Source organism: Ovis aries, chromosome 14, assembly GCF_016772045.2.
Source record: "Ovis aries strain OAR_USU_Benz2616 breed Rambouillet chromosome 14, ARS-UI_Ramb_v3.0, whole genome shotgun sequence".
Lineage (NCBI taxonomy): Eukaryota > Metazoa > Chordata > Mammalia > Artiodactyla > Bovidae > Ovis > Ovis aries.
This window is the reverse complement of record NC_056067.1, coordinates 62,275,795-62,296,913: the sequence shown is the minus strand read 5'-3', so window position 1 is coordinate 62,296,913 and position 21,119 is coordinate 62,275,795. Positions and strand designations below refer to the sequence as shown.

The 21,119-nt window shown below is 55.2% G+C and overlaps 1 protein-coding gene across 1 annotated transcript; it reads right to left on the bottom strand.

The window, feature by feature from the left end:
• Positions 1–224: 224 nt before the first annotated feature.
• Positions 225–20,809, bottom strand: PRKCG (protein kinase C gamma). The gene is made up of 19 exons (XM_042232424.2): positions 20,711–20,809; positions 19,185–19,392; positions 18,779–18,810; positions 17,718–17,800; positions 13,516–13,627; positions 13,218–13,349; positions 12,299–12,455; positions 11,554–11,688; positions 11,168–11,255; positions 10,639–10,668; positions 7,041–7,193; positions 6,536–6,724; positions 5,480–5,571; positions 5,325–5,387; positions 5,052–5,190; positions 3,973–4,053; positions 2,731–2,838; positions 1,220–1,360; positions 225–1,118 (listed from the first exon to the last, which is right to left on the bottom strand). The coding sequence occupies exons 2-19, from the start codon at positions 19,352–19,354 to the stop codon at positions 930–932; spliced, it is 2,094 nt and encodes a 697-aa protein (XP_042088358.1). The 5' UTR covers positions 19,355–19,392; positions 20,711–20,809; the 3' UTR covers positions 225–929.
• Positions 20,810–21,119: the final 310 nt, after the last annotated feature.

Sequence of the window (21,119 nt, the reverse complement as noted above, 5' to 3'; positions counted from 1 at the left end):
GCCTGTCCCTTCACGTGTCCGCTTTGGTCCTCTCTCTGGGTCTCTGCTGTTTGCTGACATGCCGTACCTTCTCTCACTTAATGGGTCTCTGCGTTCCCCCCCCCCCCCCACGCCCCTGCAGCCCTCTACTCAGCCTCTGTGTGTGTGTGTGTTTCTATGTACAGCCATTGTCCCACCTCCATCCCCCTTCATTCTCCAAGCTTAGAAGAAAAACATCCGAACACTTGAGCATCAGCATCCCAAGTTTATTCTCCAGCAGCTGCGGCCGGGCGGAAGAGGGGGCACAGAGAGTCCCGAGAGTGGCAGGCATTTGGGTAGAGGTGGGGTTCCGAGCAGGACTGGAGGAGCCATGCGGTGATGGGTCTAGGGATGGGGGAGCCTAGGACAAAAGCTGACGGAGAACAGGGGCGGGGAATATCTTCCATACGTCCCAGGAATCCCTAGAGCGCAGGACAGGAGCACTGGAGCAAGGGGGCACAGCCTCCCACTTACTCCGGAACTGGAGCGGAGGTGGGTGGGGCCTCGGAGGTGGGGGGATGTTCTGGAACCCTAGTCTAGAACAGCCCACCCCATGAGACTATTTCCCAGGAAGAAGAAGGAAAAACAAAACGAAACAGAAAAAGAAGGAGAATTGGGATGGTGTTGATGGTTCTGTAAGTTGATGGAACAGAGTCCAGGACGCTCAGGCAGGTCAGAATCTAGGGCTCAACAGCAGCAGAATCTAGCACACGGTAAGACTCTAGAGATCGCATTGGGAGTACGGAATGCCAGGAACGCTTGTGCGGGGCGGCTAAAACCCGGGGGTTGGGGCAGAGGCCAGAACGCCGGGAGCCAGATCTAGAATTGGAAAGGGGGGTGGCATGGTGAGGCAGGGCCAAGGCCGGGGCGGAGGAGGGAGCCGTGGGGACGCCTGGTGGCGGCAGGTGGGATTACATGACTGGCACAGGCGTTGGGCTGATAGGGCTGCGGGCATCCGGGTGCACGAAATCGGGGTTGACATAGGTGAAGCCCTGGAACTCGGCCTGGTCGATGCTGGCCAGAACCAGGCGGTCAGGGGGGGTCAGCGCCGGGGCCGCCCGAGTGAAGAACTTGTCAAAGTTCTCGCCGCTGCGGCCACACTGTGGGAAACACCGGGAGGGAAACATGAAGAGTCGGAACGCAATGCGTGGCTGATCCACCCTCTTAGGGGCCAGCGTGTTGTTCCCGGGAGGGGACTGACCGGGCGGGGTCTGAACGGAGGCGCGATCTCTAATCGTTCCAGCCTGTCCCAGTCGATCCAGCGGAAAAAGCCGTGAGCACGGATGGTGGGCTCTCCATCGGGGCCCGAGCCCAGGCGCTTGGCCGGGTGCTTGGTGAGGAACTGCAGGGAACACAGAGAGAGAGACGGACAGACAGACAGTGTCCCAGACAAGGAGGCCCAGAGAAAGACGGGGGTGGAGGAGGCGGGGAAGACCAGGAAGGAGGAATAGGGAGAGACAAGCACAGAGTTCCAGAAAGAGAAGAACCAACAGTGGGGGGGGGGCGGTGCAGAGATGGGGTGGGGGGAGGGTGCAGAGATGGGGTGGGGTGGAGAGAGGGAGAGAGAAAGAGGAGAAGGGGGGATAGATGAGATGGGGTAGATGAAACTCAAACCCAGAGACCCAGGGACAGACAAAGAAAGGAGCAAGATCGGGGTGTGAAGGTGTGAGCGGCAGAGAAACCCAGAAAGAGAGGAAGACGATCCGGAAAACATCCCAGAGGGAAAGTGGCAGAGAAGGAGAAGGTGGGAGAGAGAAGACCCGGAGAAAAGGGGGAACAGAGACCCAGAAAGAGGGGAAAGACTCAGCAGGGAGAACAGAGAAGGAAGGAGAAGATAGGAGGAGAGAGAAGGGAGAAGATGGGAAGGGGTGGGGGAGACGGAAGCCCACAAAGAGAGGAGGGTGGAGACCCAGGAAACAAGCACCCAGAGAGAGGGATGAAGACCCCATATGAAGGAGGAGACTCAGAGAAAGGGGAAGATGGAGACCCAGAAAAAGAAGACAAGAGAGACCCAGAAGGAGGATTGTGTGTGTGTGTGTGTGTGTGTGTGTGTGTGTGTGTGAAGGGGGTTTGTTGAGAAGGTAATAGAGTCCCAGAAAGAGGAGGGCGAAGATGGAAAAGGTGAACAGAGATCCCAAAAGACACAGAAAAAGAAAAAAACAAGGCAATCACACAGAAAGCCCCATCATGTGCAGATGGAGGCAGGGCAATGGGACAAAAGCCGAGAGAGAGATGTGGTCAGAGAGACGTGGAGACAGGAGCTCGAAGCAGAAGCCTGCTAACATTTGCTGTAGGCTAGGTTCCTTCTCCTGCCTTAGTGCCCCAACCCCGGAGGAGGAGGCGGTGGCTCCCAGAGTTTCGGTGACTTGCCCCAGATCCCACAGGAGGAAAAGTGGCAGGAGTTAGGTTCGACTGATCCGCTTGGCTCAGCGCTGCCTGCCCCGAGCTGCGGGGCGGGGGCGGGGGGGTGTGTGGCGGATACAGGACAGGGTAGAGGCCTCCCTTGGACTGCCTGGGGCAGCAAGGCAGGGTGTGATTGTTCTAACAAGATCGGTGTGCTATATAAGCTTTTTCAGCAGATGGGAGTAAAACGACTTGAGGAGTGGGAGCCTTTTCCTAATGTGCAGAGACACTGCGTGGGCAGTCCTGAATGGCAGCCGTGGGGCGTGTGGGTGCTGGGCCTGGAGAATCTGGAAGTCAGGGGGCTCTCACCCCCTTGCAGATGGCCACAGCTTCCCGGGAAAGCGACTTGGGGTAGGTGACAGTTTGTTCCATGATCGCCTGAAACAGCTCCTCCTCGTCTTCTCCATCAAAGGGGGGCTAAGAAAGTAGAGGCGTTAAAGAGTCAGAGGCCTGACTACCTGGCCCCACCTTCTTGCCCTCACTGCCCACCACAAGCAGAGCCCGCCCCGGGCGGCAGGGCGGTGGGGGTGCCAATTGCTAGAGAAAAAGGTGACCAGACCGCCAAAGCTATGTCTTTCCCACTCTCAGAGGCTCTTGTTTTCTATCTCAGATGCTTCAGCTCTCTGCACCTCTCTGCTGCTCTGCCTCTCTTTATCTGCTATGTAAATCAGCAAGGTGTTAATTAGGCAATGTGTCATTTAAATAGAAGAGAGAAAAACTGCAAGAAAAAGCTGTAAAAGCACTTTCTTGGCTGGATGAGTGGCCTCCAGTCTTCTCGGATTTGGAAAAGCAGTATCCAGACAAAGATTCTAATGTGGGGTCTAGGTAGTCTGTTTCTACAACTGAGTGGGGCGTCCTTGAATTTGGATGGGAAAAAAACGTGCATCCTTACTTTTTGGAATCTAAAATTGAAATTCAGCCTTATAAATGTAGGAAAGAAACCCCAGCAGTAGTAGTTGTGACTTTATCACTGATGGAAATCACTGATATTTTCTTATCATATAAGAGTTGCAGATATCTCAAAAAAAAAAAAGAAAAGAAAAACCAGTCATCTCTACTTTAAAATTACTGACAGGCCTTCCTACTTACTTCCTATTCCTGTGAGATATTACTATTTAATACCATTTAAGTCATTAGTAGGAAATCACATATAAGTCCATATTCTAATACCCTTAGACAATCATACACATTTAAGTTAAATTCATTTACGTGGTTAAATTAGATTCAATTAAGCCTTTAACATTTTGATAGCCAGATTTCAATATGATTGACTTCTTCTGTAATGCTACTGTCTTATTTCATGTATTTAAAAGCATTGTTCTGAGAAAGAGATCCAAGGCACAAAAGGGGGGAAGAACCCCTAGCCTGTGGGAAGTTACTATTTCAGAACCATGGAGAGCTCTCTTCTATTTGACGGCTTTCCCCATGGCTTCCTACACTCTGCCTAAAGACATCCCTTCCTGACCTGCTCCTGCTGAGATAGGCCATGTAACAGGTGGCACCCTTCCGTGTTGCCTTTAGCCAAACCAGCCTCTCCCCAGCGTCTCTTACCTGTCCCGCCAACATCTCATAGAGCAGAACCCCAAAGGACCACCAATCAACAGACTTCCCATAGGGTTGGTAGGCAATGATCTAGAAGGGGAGGGAGGAAGGTAAGAAACTGTCATTCATGTTTTAAGAAACACAAGTGGGCCCCTCTAGCATCACCACCTGGAAACCCTACCCAACTTTAAATGGTTTCAGCACAAACTTTTCCCACTCAGAATGCTTTGGCTCCATCCTTTGGAACATTTGAGAAGCAGATTCTACCTACTCAGAACATTCCTCTGGTTCCAATATAAAGACGATTTAAGCACTAAGTTGCAAGTTCCGCCCACCCTCTAGAATATCTAGATAACTGAACTCTCTCCTTAAAATGTCAGGTGCACAGCACAGAACTTCAGAGACCAGAGTCTTAAATCTGGACACATACCAGATTCTTGACTGTTTAAAGATAGTTGTTGCCAGCCCTGAAGAATTCCAGCCACAACAGACCAGAGTCAGAGGCAGGAAGGTGTGTGTATTTTTCAAAATCTTCCCAGGTGATGCTGATCAGCAGCTATGTTTTGAGACCATTGGCACTGGTTACTCAGGCAGTAGCACCGAGTCACCAGGAAAGATCAGGGACACCAACATCAACCCCACCTCTCCCAGGGAGAAAAGTCGGGACCTGCTCTTCCTCTGCTTACATACAGTCAGACCATTAGCCCCACCCCCCAACCAAGAGCAGATTCTTGCCCACTTGAAATATTCAGGGGGCAGCCTCCACAAGCCTCATGTTCTAGTGGGATGGGTCCCACCCCCTCAGAGTACACTGGGACTCTTCCCCCAGCTTCTTAGAACGGTCCAGTAACAGGTCCTGTTCTCCAGAACATTAGGTCCTGCTCTTTCAGAACATTCACCCACAAGTCCTGCCCACTTTGCCTATTTAGAGACCCAGCCCTGCCCACTTACAACACTCACACAGTTGGAACAGTCCATGACTCCCGTGGAGACCCCGGGGTCAGTTCCCCACATTAGGAACACTAGCCCCCCAGGCATATCCATGCAGCGAGCGTGGAAAGCGCTAAGAGCGGCGGAGGTGGGGCTACCTCGGGGGCTATGTAGTCCGGGGTCCCGCAGAAGGTGCGCGTGGTGCTCCCGGGAAAGACATTCTCCTTACACATGCCGAAGTCGGTGATTTTGATGTGCCCTTCGGCATCCAGCATCACATTGTCCAGTTTCAGATCCCTGCGGGTGGGTTGGGGTGGAGTGGGTAGGAATTGCAGGAAGGGGAGAGTTCAGCAGCCTGGAGCCGTGAAGTTCGAATCCCTTCCCTTCTAGGGGGTCCGATTCCCTCCACCGAAAACCCGGGAACTGCTCACCGATAGATAATGCCCTGGTTATGGAGGAAGAAGAGGCCGATGGCGATTTCTGCAGCGTAGAACCTGGACGAGGGGACGGGGGGGTCAGGAGGCTAGAGGCAGGACACCGCTCCCTTCTGCTTTACCCCCACCCACCTCGCTTAGCCAAGACTTACGCTGCGTGGGGTTCCTTAAACTTGCCCAGCTGTTGAATGTGGTACATCAAGTCGCCCCCGGTGACATACTCCATCACAAAATACAGGCGATCCTGGGGAGGGGGTGGACGGGGGCTTAGAGGCAAGGGCACGCCCACCAGGGGAGGGAAACGTCCATTACTGCCCACTCCAGACCAACGTGGAAGGCTCGGGCCCATGCAATCAGAATTCCAGAGCAACTGTCCACGCCTACCCGCCATCACAGAATGTCCACCCACTCCATCCTCTGTTACTCTGAACTGTCGGGTGTTCCCCTCCTCCCTTTCCCGGATTTAAGATTGAGGTCCACCGTTTGCTTGAAATTTCAGGGAAACTGAAACCTCTTTCCATATCCACTCACTCACACATGCAGTCCTGGCCACCTGCTAGGGACCAAAGCTGTTCAGGCTTCACTTGCGAATGATACTAATTTTTAAATTATTTTTTTAATTTTTGGCTGCACCTTGCCGGCTTGCAGGGATCTTAATTCTCCAACCAGGGATCGAACCCAGGCCCCCTGCAGTGGAAGTATGGAGTCCTAACCACTAGACCAGAAAGGAATTCCCAATACTAATTAAAAAAAAAAAAAAAATCCAGGAAGCTGGCTACGCCCACTCAGAGCTCTTCAAAGTAGAGTCACGCCCTCTCTAACCTCTGACAGTTTTGACTTGTTGTCCCATTTCAGTCTTCGGAAACGCCTTATTTCTGATGACTCCTTAACTAAGAACCCACGAGTGACAGCCTCATCACGCAGAGCCCAGTTGTAGGCAAGCTCACTCAGGAGAAGTTCTCCACGCACTCCTTTACTCCAGAAACACCCACTCAACCCCTAGGGAGTTCAGGCCACGCCCCCTCCGGCTCCCAGACCTCTGGCCACACCCACTGAGGAGCCAGCCACGCCCCTTCAGAGTCCACCGAGCTCTTCTGCCCTCCCCCAACTCAGATTCTCAAATCCAGTGCTGAATGCATCTAGGGACTGGTGGGGGGTGGAGATGAGGCAGGGCCCCTGAGCCAGCCTGGGGCCCCATCCTTTCGCACCGGGGTCTGGAAGGTGGAGTGAAGCTGGGTGAGGAAGTGCGGCCGGCCTCCGGGGCCTCGGCCCCCCAGGGCCAGCACACGTTTCTCCACCAGGGTGCAGTCCACATCGTCATCCTGGACGATCACGTCTTTCTTCAGGATCTTGATGGCGTAGAGCTCATCGGAGCCCCGGCGCTCGGCCAGCATCACCTAGGGACAGAGGCCTAGTCCATCTTGGGAACCCAGAGCGCTGGTCCCTAGCCTTCCCTTTCAAGGAGACAAAGAAACAGAATCCCGGGTGCCCCCTCTCACTCTCAGGGGACCAGGTGCCCTGATGTCGTCAGCCACTCCTTCAGGGCAAGTATCCACATCTTTAGGCCTTTTCTCTCCAGGAACTCAAGAGGCCCTATCAAACCATCTTTGGGGCTCAGAAGCCTAGTCTCCCCCCAACCCTGATTTCATCTCTAAGAAACTCGACCCCTCCCCCAGACATCCACCCCTTCCCCCAGAGCCCCAGGAATCCAACCTTCCCAAAACTGCCTTTTCCTAGAACCATGAGGAAGCTGAAGTCGGAGATGTGCAGTCGTCCAGGGCTGGCCCCAAAAAAACAGCGCTTGGAGTCGGTGGGACTGGGGGATGGGGAGGGGATAGGAGACGAAGAGGGACCCGTCCGCACCCTCTGCGAGAAAGGGGAGACATGCCGAGTTAGTCAGACCCTGGAAGGGGATAAGGGGGTGCCCCTCAGAGAGACAGCATCCAGGGAAAAAAGGGAAGGGGAGAGAGACAAACAGAAAGATGGAGAGAGAAGAATGCTGTTTCCACACCCATCTTTGGTTTAGGGACTTTTTCTGACTTCCCATAGCCTGCAGGTTTTATTGGGCTTTCTTTGTGGCTCAGACAGTAAAGAATCTGCCTACAGTGTAGGAGACCTGGGTTTGATCCCTAGTTCAGGAAGATCCCCTGAAATGGCAACCCACTCCAGTATTCTTGCCTGGAAAATCTCATGGACAAAAGGGGCTGGCAAGCTACAGTCCATGGGTTCGCAGAGTTGGACATGACTGAACAGTTAACACTAGACTTCCCAGGTGGCACTAGTGGTAAAGAATCTGCCTGACAATGCGGGAGACATCAGAGATGTGAGTTCGATCCCTGGGTCGGGAAGATCCCCTGGAGGTCGGCATGGCAACCCGGTCCAGGATTCTTGCCTGGGAAATCCCATGGACAGAAGAGCCTGGCAGGCTTCAGTCTCAAAGCGTCAGACACAACTGAAGAGACTCAGCACGCTTGCCTGGAGAGTTTGGTATTCAGCTAGCACTTAGACAGCTTACTATATGCCATCAATCCTCCCCATCAGCACCACCACCCGATCTCCCATCTTAGAGAAGCTAAGTAACTTGCCCAAAGTCACACCGCAGGTAAAAAGCAGAGCCAGCAATCAAAACTCATTAATGCCAGCGACTGTCTCCCTCCTTTGTGCTTCTCCACCATCACCCACCAGGTGGCTTGGGTCTGGAGCCGAGTGCTGAATGCAGGTCCTGCACTTCTAACTTCAGAGCACATCCAGCACCTGAACACGCTTACCATAATTGCCTCCCTGGGCCAAGCCACCAGGAACTCACCTCGACCTCCACGATGCCTTCTTCCTCCTCCTCCCCTCAGCTCTCGACACAGAGGCAGTCCTGGTGTCCAAACCAAGACCATCTCGGGCCACCTTTTGTGGCCTCCCATTTCACTCGGTCTATTTATTACTAAAAAAAATGAAATTATTTAGGTGCGCTAGGTCTCAGCTGCGGCACATGGGATCTAGTTCCCCGACTAGCGATTGAACCCAGACATTGCTGGCTTGCTTCCACCTCAGGGCCTTTGCATGTGACTGTCCCTCCACTGGGAGGGCTTTCCGCTATCCTTACGGCTCACTGTTTCATTTCCTTTATGTCTTTGCCCAGTGGTCACTTTCTCGGTGAAGCCTTTCCCGCTTATTGTAAAATCTCACAGAACAGCACTCCCTATCTTTAGCGCTTGTTTTTCTCCATAGTCATTCATCATTGTCTAACACAGGATCATCAACGCCTTCATTTTGTTTAATGTCTTCCTTCCAGGAGAGCAGGAGTGTATTTCGCCGCCCCCCCCCCCCAACTTCTAGTTTGCTGCTATATCCCCAGTGATTAGAACCATGCCTGGCACACAGAGGGCTCAAGTAAAAATATGTTGTTTTGAAAGAAGCAATGACAGAGAGAAAGTGTTAGTCGCTCAGTCTTAGCCGATTCTTTGGGACCCCGTGGACTGCAGCCTGCCAGACTTCTCTATCCGTAGAATTCTGCAGGCAAGAATACTGGAGCGGGTTTGCCCTTCTCTACTCCAGGGAATCTTTCCCACCCAGGGGTCAAACCTTCGTCCCCTGAGCTGCAAGGCAGACTCTTTACTGTCTGAGCGACCAGGGAAGAGAGAGAGAGGGCACATCCTTGGCCTGGAAATCTGTCCTCCTTCTCCTTTACCCTAGGAATCCTGTACTTCCCGTTGATGAAGTTTTTCTCTGACTTTCCCAGGTCTTGCCAGAGGTTTAGGTGTCCCCAGTGCCCGAGGCCATCTCCATGATCAAATACATTCGTTCTCTATCTGTAACTTTCATTGAAAGAGGAGCTCCCCAGGGAATGGCCTGATTCTACTCCCAGAATAGGGCTTGACTTATGTAAAACTTCAGGAAATAGGTGTTCAGGAAGTGGGAAAAAAAAAAAAAACACCAAAAACCCAATGGAGGAGAGAAAGGCCACAGTGAGAAATGGACAGAAAAACTCAAGGAGCAATTCAGGTGTCCCTTCCTCAGGAAAGTCCTCCCTGATCACCTCCCCTGGGCCCTGCCAGATGGGGTTAACCTCTGTGCTTCTTGGGTGCCCTGGTAGTTTAGTCGCTAAGTCGTGTCTGACTCTTGTGACTCCAGGGACTGTAGCCCGCCAGGCCTTCTCTGTCCATGGGATTCTCCAGGCAAGAATACTAGAGTGGGTTGCCATTTCCTGCTCCAGGAGATCTTCCCGACCCAGGGATTATCCTGGGCAGGAAACCTGTGAAACTGAAAGCCCCGCAGACACACCAGGCTCTTTCGGCCACGCCCTTGGGAATTCCTCAGCCGCCTTTGGCTTTTCCAGTTCACAGGCTGATGCTGTTCTGGGGGTGGCCCTGCACGGTCCTCATCCAACAAGAGAGGGTCCTTAGGGGCCACTCGAGGGGGGACACACCCACAAAGTCAGGATCAGAGAAGGGCCTGGGTCTGCAAGAGCCCCTTTCCTGAACCTTTCCAGGGTGGAATGACAAACGCTACTGGCCACCTCATGGAGAGGCGCACAGTGAGGTGGAGGCCTGGGGGATTGTGGGCCCATCCAAGGCCAGTTGGAAGACTTCACTTCATACATACAAGGCTTGGCTGAGAGAGCACCGGAGGCTATGGTTCCACACAAGCCACTAGACACAGAGTCACAGAGGCTGGGTAAGGCCTTGGTAAGATCCTGACCTTTGCTCCCCAAGGTTGATTCAGCCCAGAGGGGAGTCAGGGCACGATGGAAGCTCCCCAAGGGTACCAGTAGCAGCAGGGTCACCGGGATCCTCCCATCGGCTCTGCTCCTACCATCCCCCACAATAGTAACGCTGAAAACTGCAAAGCGATGGCATAAAGACACTTGCCCTGGGAGCTGCAGGTGGCGAGAGGACCCTATTTTGGATCTGTATCCCCTAGAGCTCTGCTCCTCCTCCAGGGCCAGGAAGAAACAGAAGTGTAGCCACAGAATCCGAGAACCACAGGCCCAGAATGACGGGCCACAGAATTCCAGAGCCAGGCCCCACAGTCCATGGAATGCCAGAAACACAGGACCCAGAACTGATAGCTACAGGGCCCCAGAGCCTCAGGACTGTGGGCCCTTGAATCTAAGGAATCTGTGATGCTGTCCCTACCTTGGGGAGTTGCCTGAGGGTCAGACTGACCTCCAGAGTGCTCCGATTACTCAGCAAACACAAGACCTAGGTATGGTATGCGTTCCACCCACGCATGTGGAAATGCAGACAGATATGAGAGGGATGAGATACAGACCACGGGACTGAAGCTGCCTCCAACCCAAGCCTCTGGCTCTTCTCACCTCGTATAGTTCCAAGGGGTAGTTACAGGCCTGAGGGAGAAGAAAGTCAGAGTCAGAGCCTCCTGGGAGCGGTAGGCGACGGCCCTGAAGCAGGGAAGAGGGGCCCCCCGACCCCCAAGCCACGGGGATAGATGTGTGTGCGCGTTAGTTGCTCAGTCGTGTCCGACTCCTAGAGACCCCACGGACTGTAGCCCACCAGGCTCTTCTGTCCATGGGGTTCCCCAGGCAAGAGTACTCCTCCTCCAGGGGATCTTCCCGACCCAGGACTGAACCCGCCTCTCCTGTGTTTCCTGCATTGGCAGGAGGGTTCTTTACCACTAGCGCCACCCGGGAAGTCCTGGGGATGGATAGGAATTCTAATTCCCAGCACTCCCTTAGAAAAGCAGAAAGGACTCCAGGGTCTTCTGGGAATTTTCGTCCCCGGACCAGTGGGCAAGCAGTGATGGAGTCTGGGGAAGACCAGCTCTGAACTGTGGGAGGCTGCGCTCCCCCCGGGGTTTGGAGGCTGGGGAAGCCAGGGCCTGGGTACCTCGAACTTCTGGAGGAGGTTGCAGTTGTCGGCGTCAGCCACCGGCACATTGTAATACTCGCCTTCCTCCTGGTTCAGTAACTTGTACCTGACATACAGACGGAGACCAGAGCGGGAGGGAGGGGGGAGGTTGGGAAGACAGATGGGGCGGGGGGGAGGGCACCCAAGGGAGAGGCAGAGACATCAGAAGGGGGGAAGAGATGGAGAGACGCAGATAGGGAAAGAAACAGTGAGATAAGAAGAGAGGGACGGGGGGGGGGGGCGCGGGGGGGAGGATAAAACAGCCCAGTGAGGCCGAGATGATGGCGTCCTGGCGGGGAGGGACCACACCCCCGGGACGGAGGCGCGGATGTCGGCGCCGAGCCCCGCCCCCGTCCGCCCCTCACCAGCCGTCCACGGGCGCCTTGAGCAGCTCTGAGACGCCGAAGGACATGGCGCCCATGAAGTCGTTCCGGGAGGTCCGGTCCCAGTCCCACACCTCCACGCTGAGCCGGCGCTCCACGTCCCCCGGCTTCAGGTTGCTGCGGGGAGAGCGGGGCGCAGTGAGGGGCCAGCTCGTGGCTCCCCGACCTCCGCATCCTGGATGCTGGAGGAGCCGGCAAACCTCCTGAGCTGGGGCCCCTTTCCTGCTCTGCGGAGTGTCTTCCCACCCTGGTCCTCCCCAAGAGGGTCCCTCTCCCTGCCTGGGCCCAGAGTCAACCTAGCCGGCTTTCCCAGTCCCCTCCCTGGCCTTCCGCATCCCTGCCTCTCGGCTTTTCTCTCCGGATCTCTCCTATTCTCCCTCCAGAACCATCCTGTCTTTCCCTTAGCTGGCTTCTCTTTCTCTTCCTGCCGCCCACCTATCACACCCCGCCCCATGCCGTCTGTGTCTCTCCCTGGGTTTATGTTTCTTTCTCTGAGTCTGAGGGTCTGCCTAATCTCTCTGATCTCTGTCTTAGCTCTAAAACGGTCACCTTCTGTGTCTCCATCCCTCTTCCTCAGTCACTTCATTTTCTCCGCCCACCGCCTTCTTCCCCCTGTGCGGGACTCCTCCTATCCTAACACCTGCCCTCTGTAGTCTTGTGGGCCACTAGGACTCTCAGATCGTTCTCTGTTAGTCATCACCGGGCCTCCCCTGCACCCGAGACTCACAACACAAAGGTCTCGTTCCACACAGGGTTTAGCGTGGCTTTCACCGTGCGGGTCTTCTGTTTGGTCAAATTCCGAGGGTCTGGGATGAGCTTCAGCTTCACATAGGGATCGGAGAGACCATTGGGGTCCATTGGGATGAGGTTCCGGGCCTCGCCAACTGAGCGGGGAGGTGGAGGAGGGCAGATGGGGTTAAGATCCAGGGAGAGGCCCCGGAGCCTTCCCCCAGCCAGCAGTCACGAATTCCAGTCTCTCAACTTCCTCTTCCGTGACCCATGTGTTTTGTTTCCTTTTCTTTCTTTCTTTTTTAAAAAATCTTTTGCTTCTCCACCCAGAAGATGGGGTATGAAGCCCTTTCCCCAGCCAGTGACCCAGAAATCAAATCCAAAGCCCCTGGCTCCCTTAGGATCCTGGCGCTATCACCAGTGCATGCATGCTAAATCACTTCAGTAGTGTCTGACTCTGCGACCCCATGGACTGTAGCCCGCCAGGCTTCTCTATACGTGAGTTTCTCCAGGCAAGAATACTGGAATGGGTTGCCATGCCCACCTCCAGGGGATCTTCTCAACTCAGGGATGGAACCCGGGACTCTTTTGTCTCCCATACCACTTGGGAAGCCATACAGTAAACCGGAACCTCACTTGGGACCAGTTATTCTCTCCTCTGCACCCGTCTCCTCCCCCAGGACCTTGATGCCTAGAACAGCCATCACGAGAGGCAAGGCTGGAGACCAGGGGCCTCGAGCAGAAAGGGGCATGGCCGTGTGGCGCTCAGCCTGTGCGGGCAGGGTCAGCAGTGTGGGCGTGACCTTCGCGAGGGGGCGTGGCTTTCCTGGATCGGTGAGTGGGCAGACAGTTCGAGTGGACTCGACCCAGTCTCTGGGAAGAAAGGGGCGGGGCCAGGCGAGGAGGCGGGGTCTCACCCGTCACGTGGATCTCATCGGAAGTGGGCGCCCGGATCTCCAGCTGCAGGCGACCCCGGCGCTCCGTGTGGTCCACGCCGCACAGAGAGGGCACGCTGCGCACACAGCGCCGGTGCACGTTCATCTCGCAGCCTGGTTGGGGTTGGGGGGGACAGAACTGGAAGGTGGGACTGTGGGTCTCACCTTTAACTCCAGACTCCACTTCCCCTCCTCCACTCCCCCCACTACCACGCGCGTTACTGAGACCCAGACTCTGCGCCTTTGCAGGGGCCCCAAAGCGCGGGGCTCGCGGACTCACAAGAACACTTCATGCCCTGGTGCACCAGCCCGTAGAGCAGGGAGCCACAGTGGTCGCAGAAGGTGGGGCTGCTGTAGCTGTGCAGACGGAACTTGTGCTTGTTCCGGGGATCCTGGCGTGGGGGGAGGTCGGGAGGAGTCGGTCAGAAGCGGGGGCCAGAGGGGGTCCTGAACAAGCACCCCCCCTCCAACTCTTCAGCCCTGTTCCCCCAGGCTTCCTGCTGTTCCGCCTCACTCATTCACTCTCCAGTATTTATGGAGCACCTACTGTGTGCCTGGCACTTTTCTTGGTGCGACGACCCAACCCCTGAGCAAAGCCAATAAAAACTGCAGTCCGTGTGGACTTTACTTTCTACTGGAGGGAGACAGAAAATGAACACGACAAATAAAATATATAGGGCCTTCCCTGGTGGTGCAGTGGTTAAGACTCTGCCTTCCTGTGCAGGGGGTGCCTGTTCCATCCCTGGTGGGGGGGTGGGGGTGGGGAAGACCCACATGCCTTGGGGCCAAAAAATCAAAACCCAAGACAGAAGCAATACTGTGACAAAATTCCATAAAGACTTTAACAAATAGCCCCCATTAAAAAAATCCTAGAATATATAGTGTGAGGTATGGATATAGGTGCTCTGGACAGAGATGGAGCAGGGATGCACGTTATCGGGGATGCGGGGGGGATTGAAATGTGAAATAGAGTGATCAAGGAAGGTTGTACCAACAAGGTGGAAGTGGAGGCTTCCAAGATCCCACAGTCCCTACCCCATAGTCTTCCACAAGCGGTTCTCTGAGGACTTGTGGGCCACCATGAACCCCAGGTTATTCATGGTCAGCCTCTTTCAATGTCTGCCCAATGATGACCAGCCTTCTCTGAGCCCCTTGTGGGATGCAGACTATGCCCGGTCAGTTTTAGGGACCCAGGTATCCCAAAGATTAAGTGTAAACCACACAGCAGGGGCTGGTATGTGCAGGGTCTGGTTGAATGCGCTTGGTAGTGTTACTACTATCATTACTGCCATGGTTATTGCTAGCGATTTTATTGCAGTCCCCACATAGCCCTGGGTTTCATCAAGAGCTGGGCCACTTCCCAGTTGTGTGATTTCACGTACATGCCCAGTTTTGAGCCTCAGTGTCTTGATCTGCCTAATGGAAATAAACAATCTGTATCTTGAAGCAGTGCTTATAGCTCAATTTCAATTAAGCATGAATTTAAGACACCAGGAAAAGCATTCCTCTTTCCACCCTCAGCAATGTCTGGGTATGAAATAATTTGATATTTGCGTTTTTCTAAGCGGGCTTCCCTGATGGCTCAGATGGTAAAGAATCTGCCTGCAGTGCAGGAGACCTGGGTTTGATTTCGGGGTGGGGGAGATCCCTTGCAGACAGCAATGGCTACCTACTCCAGTATTCTTGTCTGGAGAGTCCCATGGACAGAGGAGCCTGGTGGGCTACCATCCATGGGTCGGAAAGAGTCAGACACAAATGAGTGATGAACACTTTGGGGCTTCCCTGGTGGGTCAGATGGTAAAGAATCTGCCTGCAATGCAGGAGACCCGGATTCGATTTTCTGTGAGTGCGTTGCAAGAGTTTTATAGGGTGAAAATTCAAGATCTTCTTAGGATTTTATTTTGAAGTTTAGTGGGGATTGAATTGTACTTGGGTGAGGAAAGGTGTTGGCAGTTGCATGCTCTGAACCTCTAAAGACCTTCAGCTGACCCAAGCTCCCAGTGTTCCTGCCACACGAAATGAGATGCTGTGGCTGAAAATTCCCAGCAGGGTACCTGACATGGGAGCTGCTGTGGTTATTCTCAGGGTGAAAGTAGCTATTAAAAAAGGAGACAGTACTGGGGTTCCGATTAGGAAGATTAGGGTTCAAATTTTGACTCTGCCCACGACCTGGCTGTGTGATCTTCCCTCACACCACCCTTTTGAGAAATTCAGGGAGCCTCCCCATAAAATGGGACCGTGAGTCCTCCCTGAAAGGGTTCTTGTGCAAACGGAATGCAATCATGCATCTTGAGCCCTGAGCACTTCTTAAGCCCTTGATCTGTGTTGCTGACAAGAATAAAAGCTTAATGCTTCACAGAGAAAAAAGAAAGCCAGATACAGAGGAAAGGCCTTGTCCACACTATTTCCCTTCGTTTCCTCACCAAGAATAGTAACAATTTTACAATGATAAAAATTAGAATTTTGCCTTTTGCTACATACCAGGTATTCATACCCAAGGAGTTGGCTTATTCGGTCCTTAAAACAATGCTATCAGATAAGGGCATGGGTATTAAACCCCATTTTACAGACAAGGAACTCCAGAGCTGCAGAGAGGTAAATTAACTTCTGGAAGGCCACAGAACCAACACACGGTGCAGGCGGGACTCAAGCCCAGGTGTCCCGGCCCAAGAGCCTCCGTTAGATGGGGCCAGGAACAATACCTAACTTTATAAGCTGCTGAGAAGATTCATTCTTATGCTATATACAAGATCCCTGTTAAGTGCATGCAATGAGCCCTGGGTAAATCAGATGGAGTGTTTGGTGGTGGTGGAGGTGGACAGTGAAGGCAGCAAATGATACGTGTAGGTGCTGGGAGACAGTGGAGCTCAATCTATGTTCTTGGAAGTCGCATCCTCTAAACTTCAGTTTTCTTGACCTGACAAGCTGGCAAAATGCCTCATGGACTTCCGTGGTGTGCTCTCTCTCTTTCTCAATCCGCCTCTTTCTCCATCTGCTAACCATAAAACCATCTCCAACTCTGTGTCAAACCCTGGGCTAGTCTCATGCTGCCTGACTTCACTAAACTGTCAAAACAAGCCTGGGGGCGTCTAGATTGATGCCTATCCCACACGGGAGCCCTAACTATAGGCGGCTGTTTCTCTTTTTTTGGCTGCTCTGCGTGGCATGTGGGATCTTAGTTCCCTGACCAGGGATTGAACCTGCGCCATCTCCAGTGGGAGTGTGGAATCAACCATTGGATCAGGGAAATCCTACAGGTGGCTATTTATTAATTCAAATTAAGCAGGATTTTTTGGCGAAGAAAATGGCAACCCACTCCAGTATTCTTGCCTGGAGAATCCCATGGACAGAGGAGCCTGGCGGGTTACAGTACAAGGGGGTCGCAAAGAGCCCGACATGACTTAGCGACTAAACCAAGCAGGATTTTAAACTACCGTCCCTCGGCCGCTAGCTATGGTGGTTGGCAGCTGGACGACAAAGATACAGAATGCTTCCCTCACGCTGGAAAGTTCTCCAGGTCAGCACTAGATGGCAGCCCCACTTTACAGAGGGTGAAACTGAGGCTCACAGAGAGGGGCCCCAGGGCCCGACAGAGAGCGAAGGAGGGATCAGGGGTGGGCATGGAGGGTGGACAGTTCTTGTCAGCCCCCTGATGTTGGGGGTGGAGAGGAGGGAGAGAATGGCTGTCTGTATCTGTGTGTGTGTATATGGGGGACGCGTGCATGCACGTATGAGTGTGCAACATGGGGGAATTTGTGTGTGTGTGTGTGTGCGCACAGGGGTCTAATATGCATCCATATGTGTGTGCACATGGGTGTCTGTGTGTGCCAGAGGGGGCGTCTATAAGTGCACATATGTGGGTGCGTGTATATGACAAGATCTCTTGGGCTTCCTTCTCTCAGCACCTGCTAAGCGGTTTCCTGTATCTACCATTTTCTACCCTAGTTTCCCTTTCTGAGTGTCTGCCCCTCCGTCTCTGAGTTTGTCTCTCCCAGTCTTTCTGGGTTCCCTTTTCCTTCCTCCCATGTTGCTGACTCTGTTCCACTGCTCTGGCTCTCTCCCCCCTCCCCCAATCTGCCTGGGTCTCTTTTTTTCTGCATCTCTGGGCGTTCTCTCTCTGTCCTATCTCAGGATCTCAGTGCTTGCATCAATTTCCCTCTCTCTGTCTCTCTCTCTGCCCCTCATCCTTCTGTTTTCTAAATCTCTTGACTCCTGGATCACAGCCGACCTCCTCCAGCGCCGAGGTCCCCTCACCCGGCCTCCTCTCTGTCCCCTACCTGGGTCCCCAGCCAGTCTCGGTCCCCTCTCATTCCCCCTTTCCAGGCCAAGGGCAGGGAATCTGGGCCAGACTAGCTCTCCCTATCTCTCCAGCCCCCCTCCCCTCCCAGCCTTAAAAATAGCAGGAGAAATTGGGACGGACGCCGAGGGGGTGAGGGCGGGGGCGCGGCCCGAGGAGGGAGAACCGGGTGTCCGGGCACTCACGTCCGTCTGGGGGCCCTTCCCAGCGCCTGGACACTCGAAGGTCACAAACTCGTGGCATCGTCGATGAACCACAAAACTGCAGACTGAAGGCGAAAATCATAGAGACCCAGAGCGGAGCGAGACCCCAGTGGACAGAAAATCAGAAAGAGGGGAGACCCAGACAGAAAGAAACCCAGGAGAGAGGGATCTCCATAGGGTTCAACACAGAAAAATCAAAGAGACCCTGACAGGCAGAGAGAGACAGAGAGACACCGAAAGACAGAGATTCTAAAGGAGGACCCAGGGGAAGAAACAGAGATGCAGAGAATCACGGAAACAGAGAAAGACAGAGCGCCCAGTGCCTACACACAGCCAAAGACGAGACAGAGACACAGAGGCAGAGACAGAGAGAGGAGACACAGAGAGGGCGAGAGATGGAGACAGGAAGCAGGATCCACGGACAGAGATTAAAAAGTGAAGAGCCAGGCAGGCAGACTAGAAGGGAGGAAACAGAGCGGTCCTTCAAGAGAACGGAGGGAGAGCATCAACTTGGGCAGAAGTGAGTCTAGGGGCGACGCCGGCGGCCGCCCCGCTCCCTGACTCAGTCTGCTCTCAGCAGCAGCAGCTGGCACTTTAGGACTCGCCCCCCTCCCCCAGCCCCCTATCTGCCGGCCCCACCCAGCCCCCACCCGCCCATCGGTGACCCCACCCGGCCTGCCCCTTGCTAGGACGGGTGTTGTTGTCATGGCAACGGCAGTCTGGGGGGGCTCTGACTTTGCATCTCCAGCCCCCCTTCAGCTCCCCTTTTCCAAATCTCCCTGTTCCCATGGCAACAGATTCTCCAAATATCTGTCCCCACCTGGAGCCGGCCGAGGGAGGGGCCCCCAGTGCCACCTCCGCGGTGGCCCCGCCGTCAGAGCTCCCCCCCCCCACTGCAGGCAGTGTCTCTGCCACACCCCCCGCCCCGGGCTCCCCCGCGCCTCTCTGGGGACCAGCGAACGCGCGTGCCAAGCAGCCTAGGCTGCGGGTCCCCAGCCTCCACCCTCCCGAGGGTCCCAGGAGTCCAGGTCCCCTGCTCTTACCTTGACACTGCAGGCCCTGCTTTCCAATCCCCCTGTGAGAGTCAAGGATCTGAGGTCAGTGCAGAAGAGGGTGCTGGACCCCCTCTCCTCTGCGGGTCGTGGGAGGCCCGCGTACTCCCACCCCCTCCCGTCGGACCCAGCAGTCTGAACCCCAGCTAGCCTCCTCTTCTCAGGACCCCGAAATCCTGCCCCCTTCGTCGTGTCCCTCTTCTTTCAGACCCAGGAGCCCAGGCCCCCAGCCTCTTCCTTCGGACCCGGAAGGCCAGGACCCCCGCCTCCCTCTCTCTGGCCCAGGAGTGCCGGCCCCTAACCTGCGCCCAGCCTGGGGCCAGGAGGCAGGGCCGCAGCCCCCTCTTTCCTGCTCGTTAAGGGTCCGCATCCCCCGGGGCCCCAGCCCCTCCCTCACCATATGAAGTCAGTGCAGTGGCTGCAAAAGGTCGGCTGCTTGAAGAAGCGAGCGGTGAACTTGTGGCTCTTGACCTCATGGACCACCTTCTGCCTCAGAGCCCCCTTTCTGCAAAACAGGGGCCGGGGTCCGCCCTCTGAATCGCCTCCGCCGGGGCCCAGGCCGGACATGGCCCCCGGAACGTAGCAGGGACCGGGATCCTGCCTGTCTGGGGAAACAGGTGGAAGGGCGACTAGCCGGAGGCTCGGCAGGACAGAAGAGCCGGCGGGAGATGCCGCGGCGGGAGTGAGAGGGGCGAGGCACCTCCAGGAGCCGAGCGCGCGGGGCCGGGAGCGGAGCCCCGGGGCGCGCCGGCTCCGCCAGGGGGAGCGAGAGCCGAGAGCACGGGCGTGGAGGAGCCGGAGGCACGGGCGGCGGCGGTGGTGGGAGCTCCGGCTCCAGCACCTGCTGAAATGTGGGAGCCCCGGGCGGGGGGAGGCGTTGCCATGACGACCGAGGGGCGGGGTTTCGGCTTAAAGGCGTCCCCCTACCTTCCTGGAGAGCCCAGGGACTATGCCCTACGTCTCCAACACACACACGTGCGCACACCCACTCCGGAGGCCGGGTGAAGGGGGGGAGGCATCCTCTGAGCTGTGTCCTGCCCCCTCCCCAGTCTGCCGCGCGGCCCCTTCCCGACCCCCTCCAGGGTGCCGCGGCGACTCCTGTGAGCCCACCGCAACTCCGCTAGAATCTCCGTCTGACTGTGTCTCCGTTTCATTGCACAAACTTTGTATTGATGCTAAGATCCAACGGTGAGCAGGAGGGAGTCTTGACGTCTCACTTTTTCGGATGTCACCCAAGTTTCGAGTTCTCCCTCTGGGCTTCTTGTGATTTTTGTACGTCTGTGTCTCTCTCCGGGAGTGTCCCTTTCCCTCGGCCTCTGTCCCTCTCCCTGTATCCCTAGCTTTCTCTCTGTCTCTCTGGTTGGGTCTGGGTTCCTTCCCTTGTCTCTGAGAATTCCTGTTTTTATTTCTCTCTTCTTCGCTGTGTGTCTCCATCTACGTTTGTCACTCCTCCTGTGGACCACCCCCTCCTGGGTCTTGGTGTGTCTCTCTCTCACTCCAAGTCTGTCTCCCTGAATCTCTTCTTCTCCCTCCGTCTCTGTCTCTGTGGAGCTCTGTTTCCCCTTTCCTCCGTGTCTCTCTCCCTGTCTCATTCTCTATGTTCTCTTCTTTCTGGTTCTTTGCAGATGCTTTCTCTCTGTCCCTCCCCGTTCCTCTGTGCTTGTTCCTCCCTGACCACTCTCTGACTCTGTGAGTCTCTATCCATTGCTGGGGGTCTCTCTCTGAATATTTAAGCTGACCTCTCTCCTTTTCCTTCTCTCCTCTCCAGCTCTATCTTCTTGTCCCTTCTTCACCCACTCTGTATGTCTCTCTGTCTCTGTGAATCCCTCTCAGCTCGGGGACGAGGGGGTGGGTGGAAGGTCTTTCCCTCCCTCCATGTGTCTCACTGATTCAGTCTGTCGCCCCCCGCCGGCTCTGAAATACCCTGGGCATCTCCGTCCGGGGGTTGGGAGGGTCTCTCCGAACGTTTGGCCCGGTCAGGTTTCCTCCTGTCTTCCCCTCCGTCTCCCCACCGGAGTCTCTGCCTCTCTCTGGAGGCAGTCTGTCCCTCCCCCGGCTTCAGAGCACTTCCCAGTTCCGGCTCCTTGGGGGTGGGAGGGGAGGAGAGGCAGGTTCTGTTACCAAGGGCAACCACGGCCGGGCCGGACTGCGAGGCGCAATGCACTCTGGGACTTGTAGTCTGGGCCTGCGGATCGGCTGTTCTGGCATGGCGTCTGAGAACTTTCTTTCCCGGCATGCTCCGCGAAATGGGGCGTGGCGCTGCGGCGAGCCGGGGGCGCGAGATGCCCACTGCAGGTTCTCTGGGACTCGTGGGGGTCGGGGAGTCAGCGAA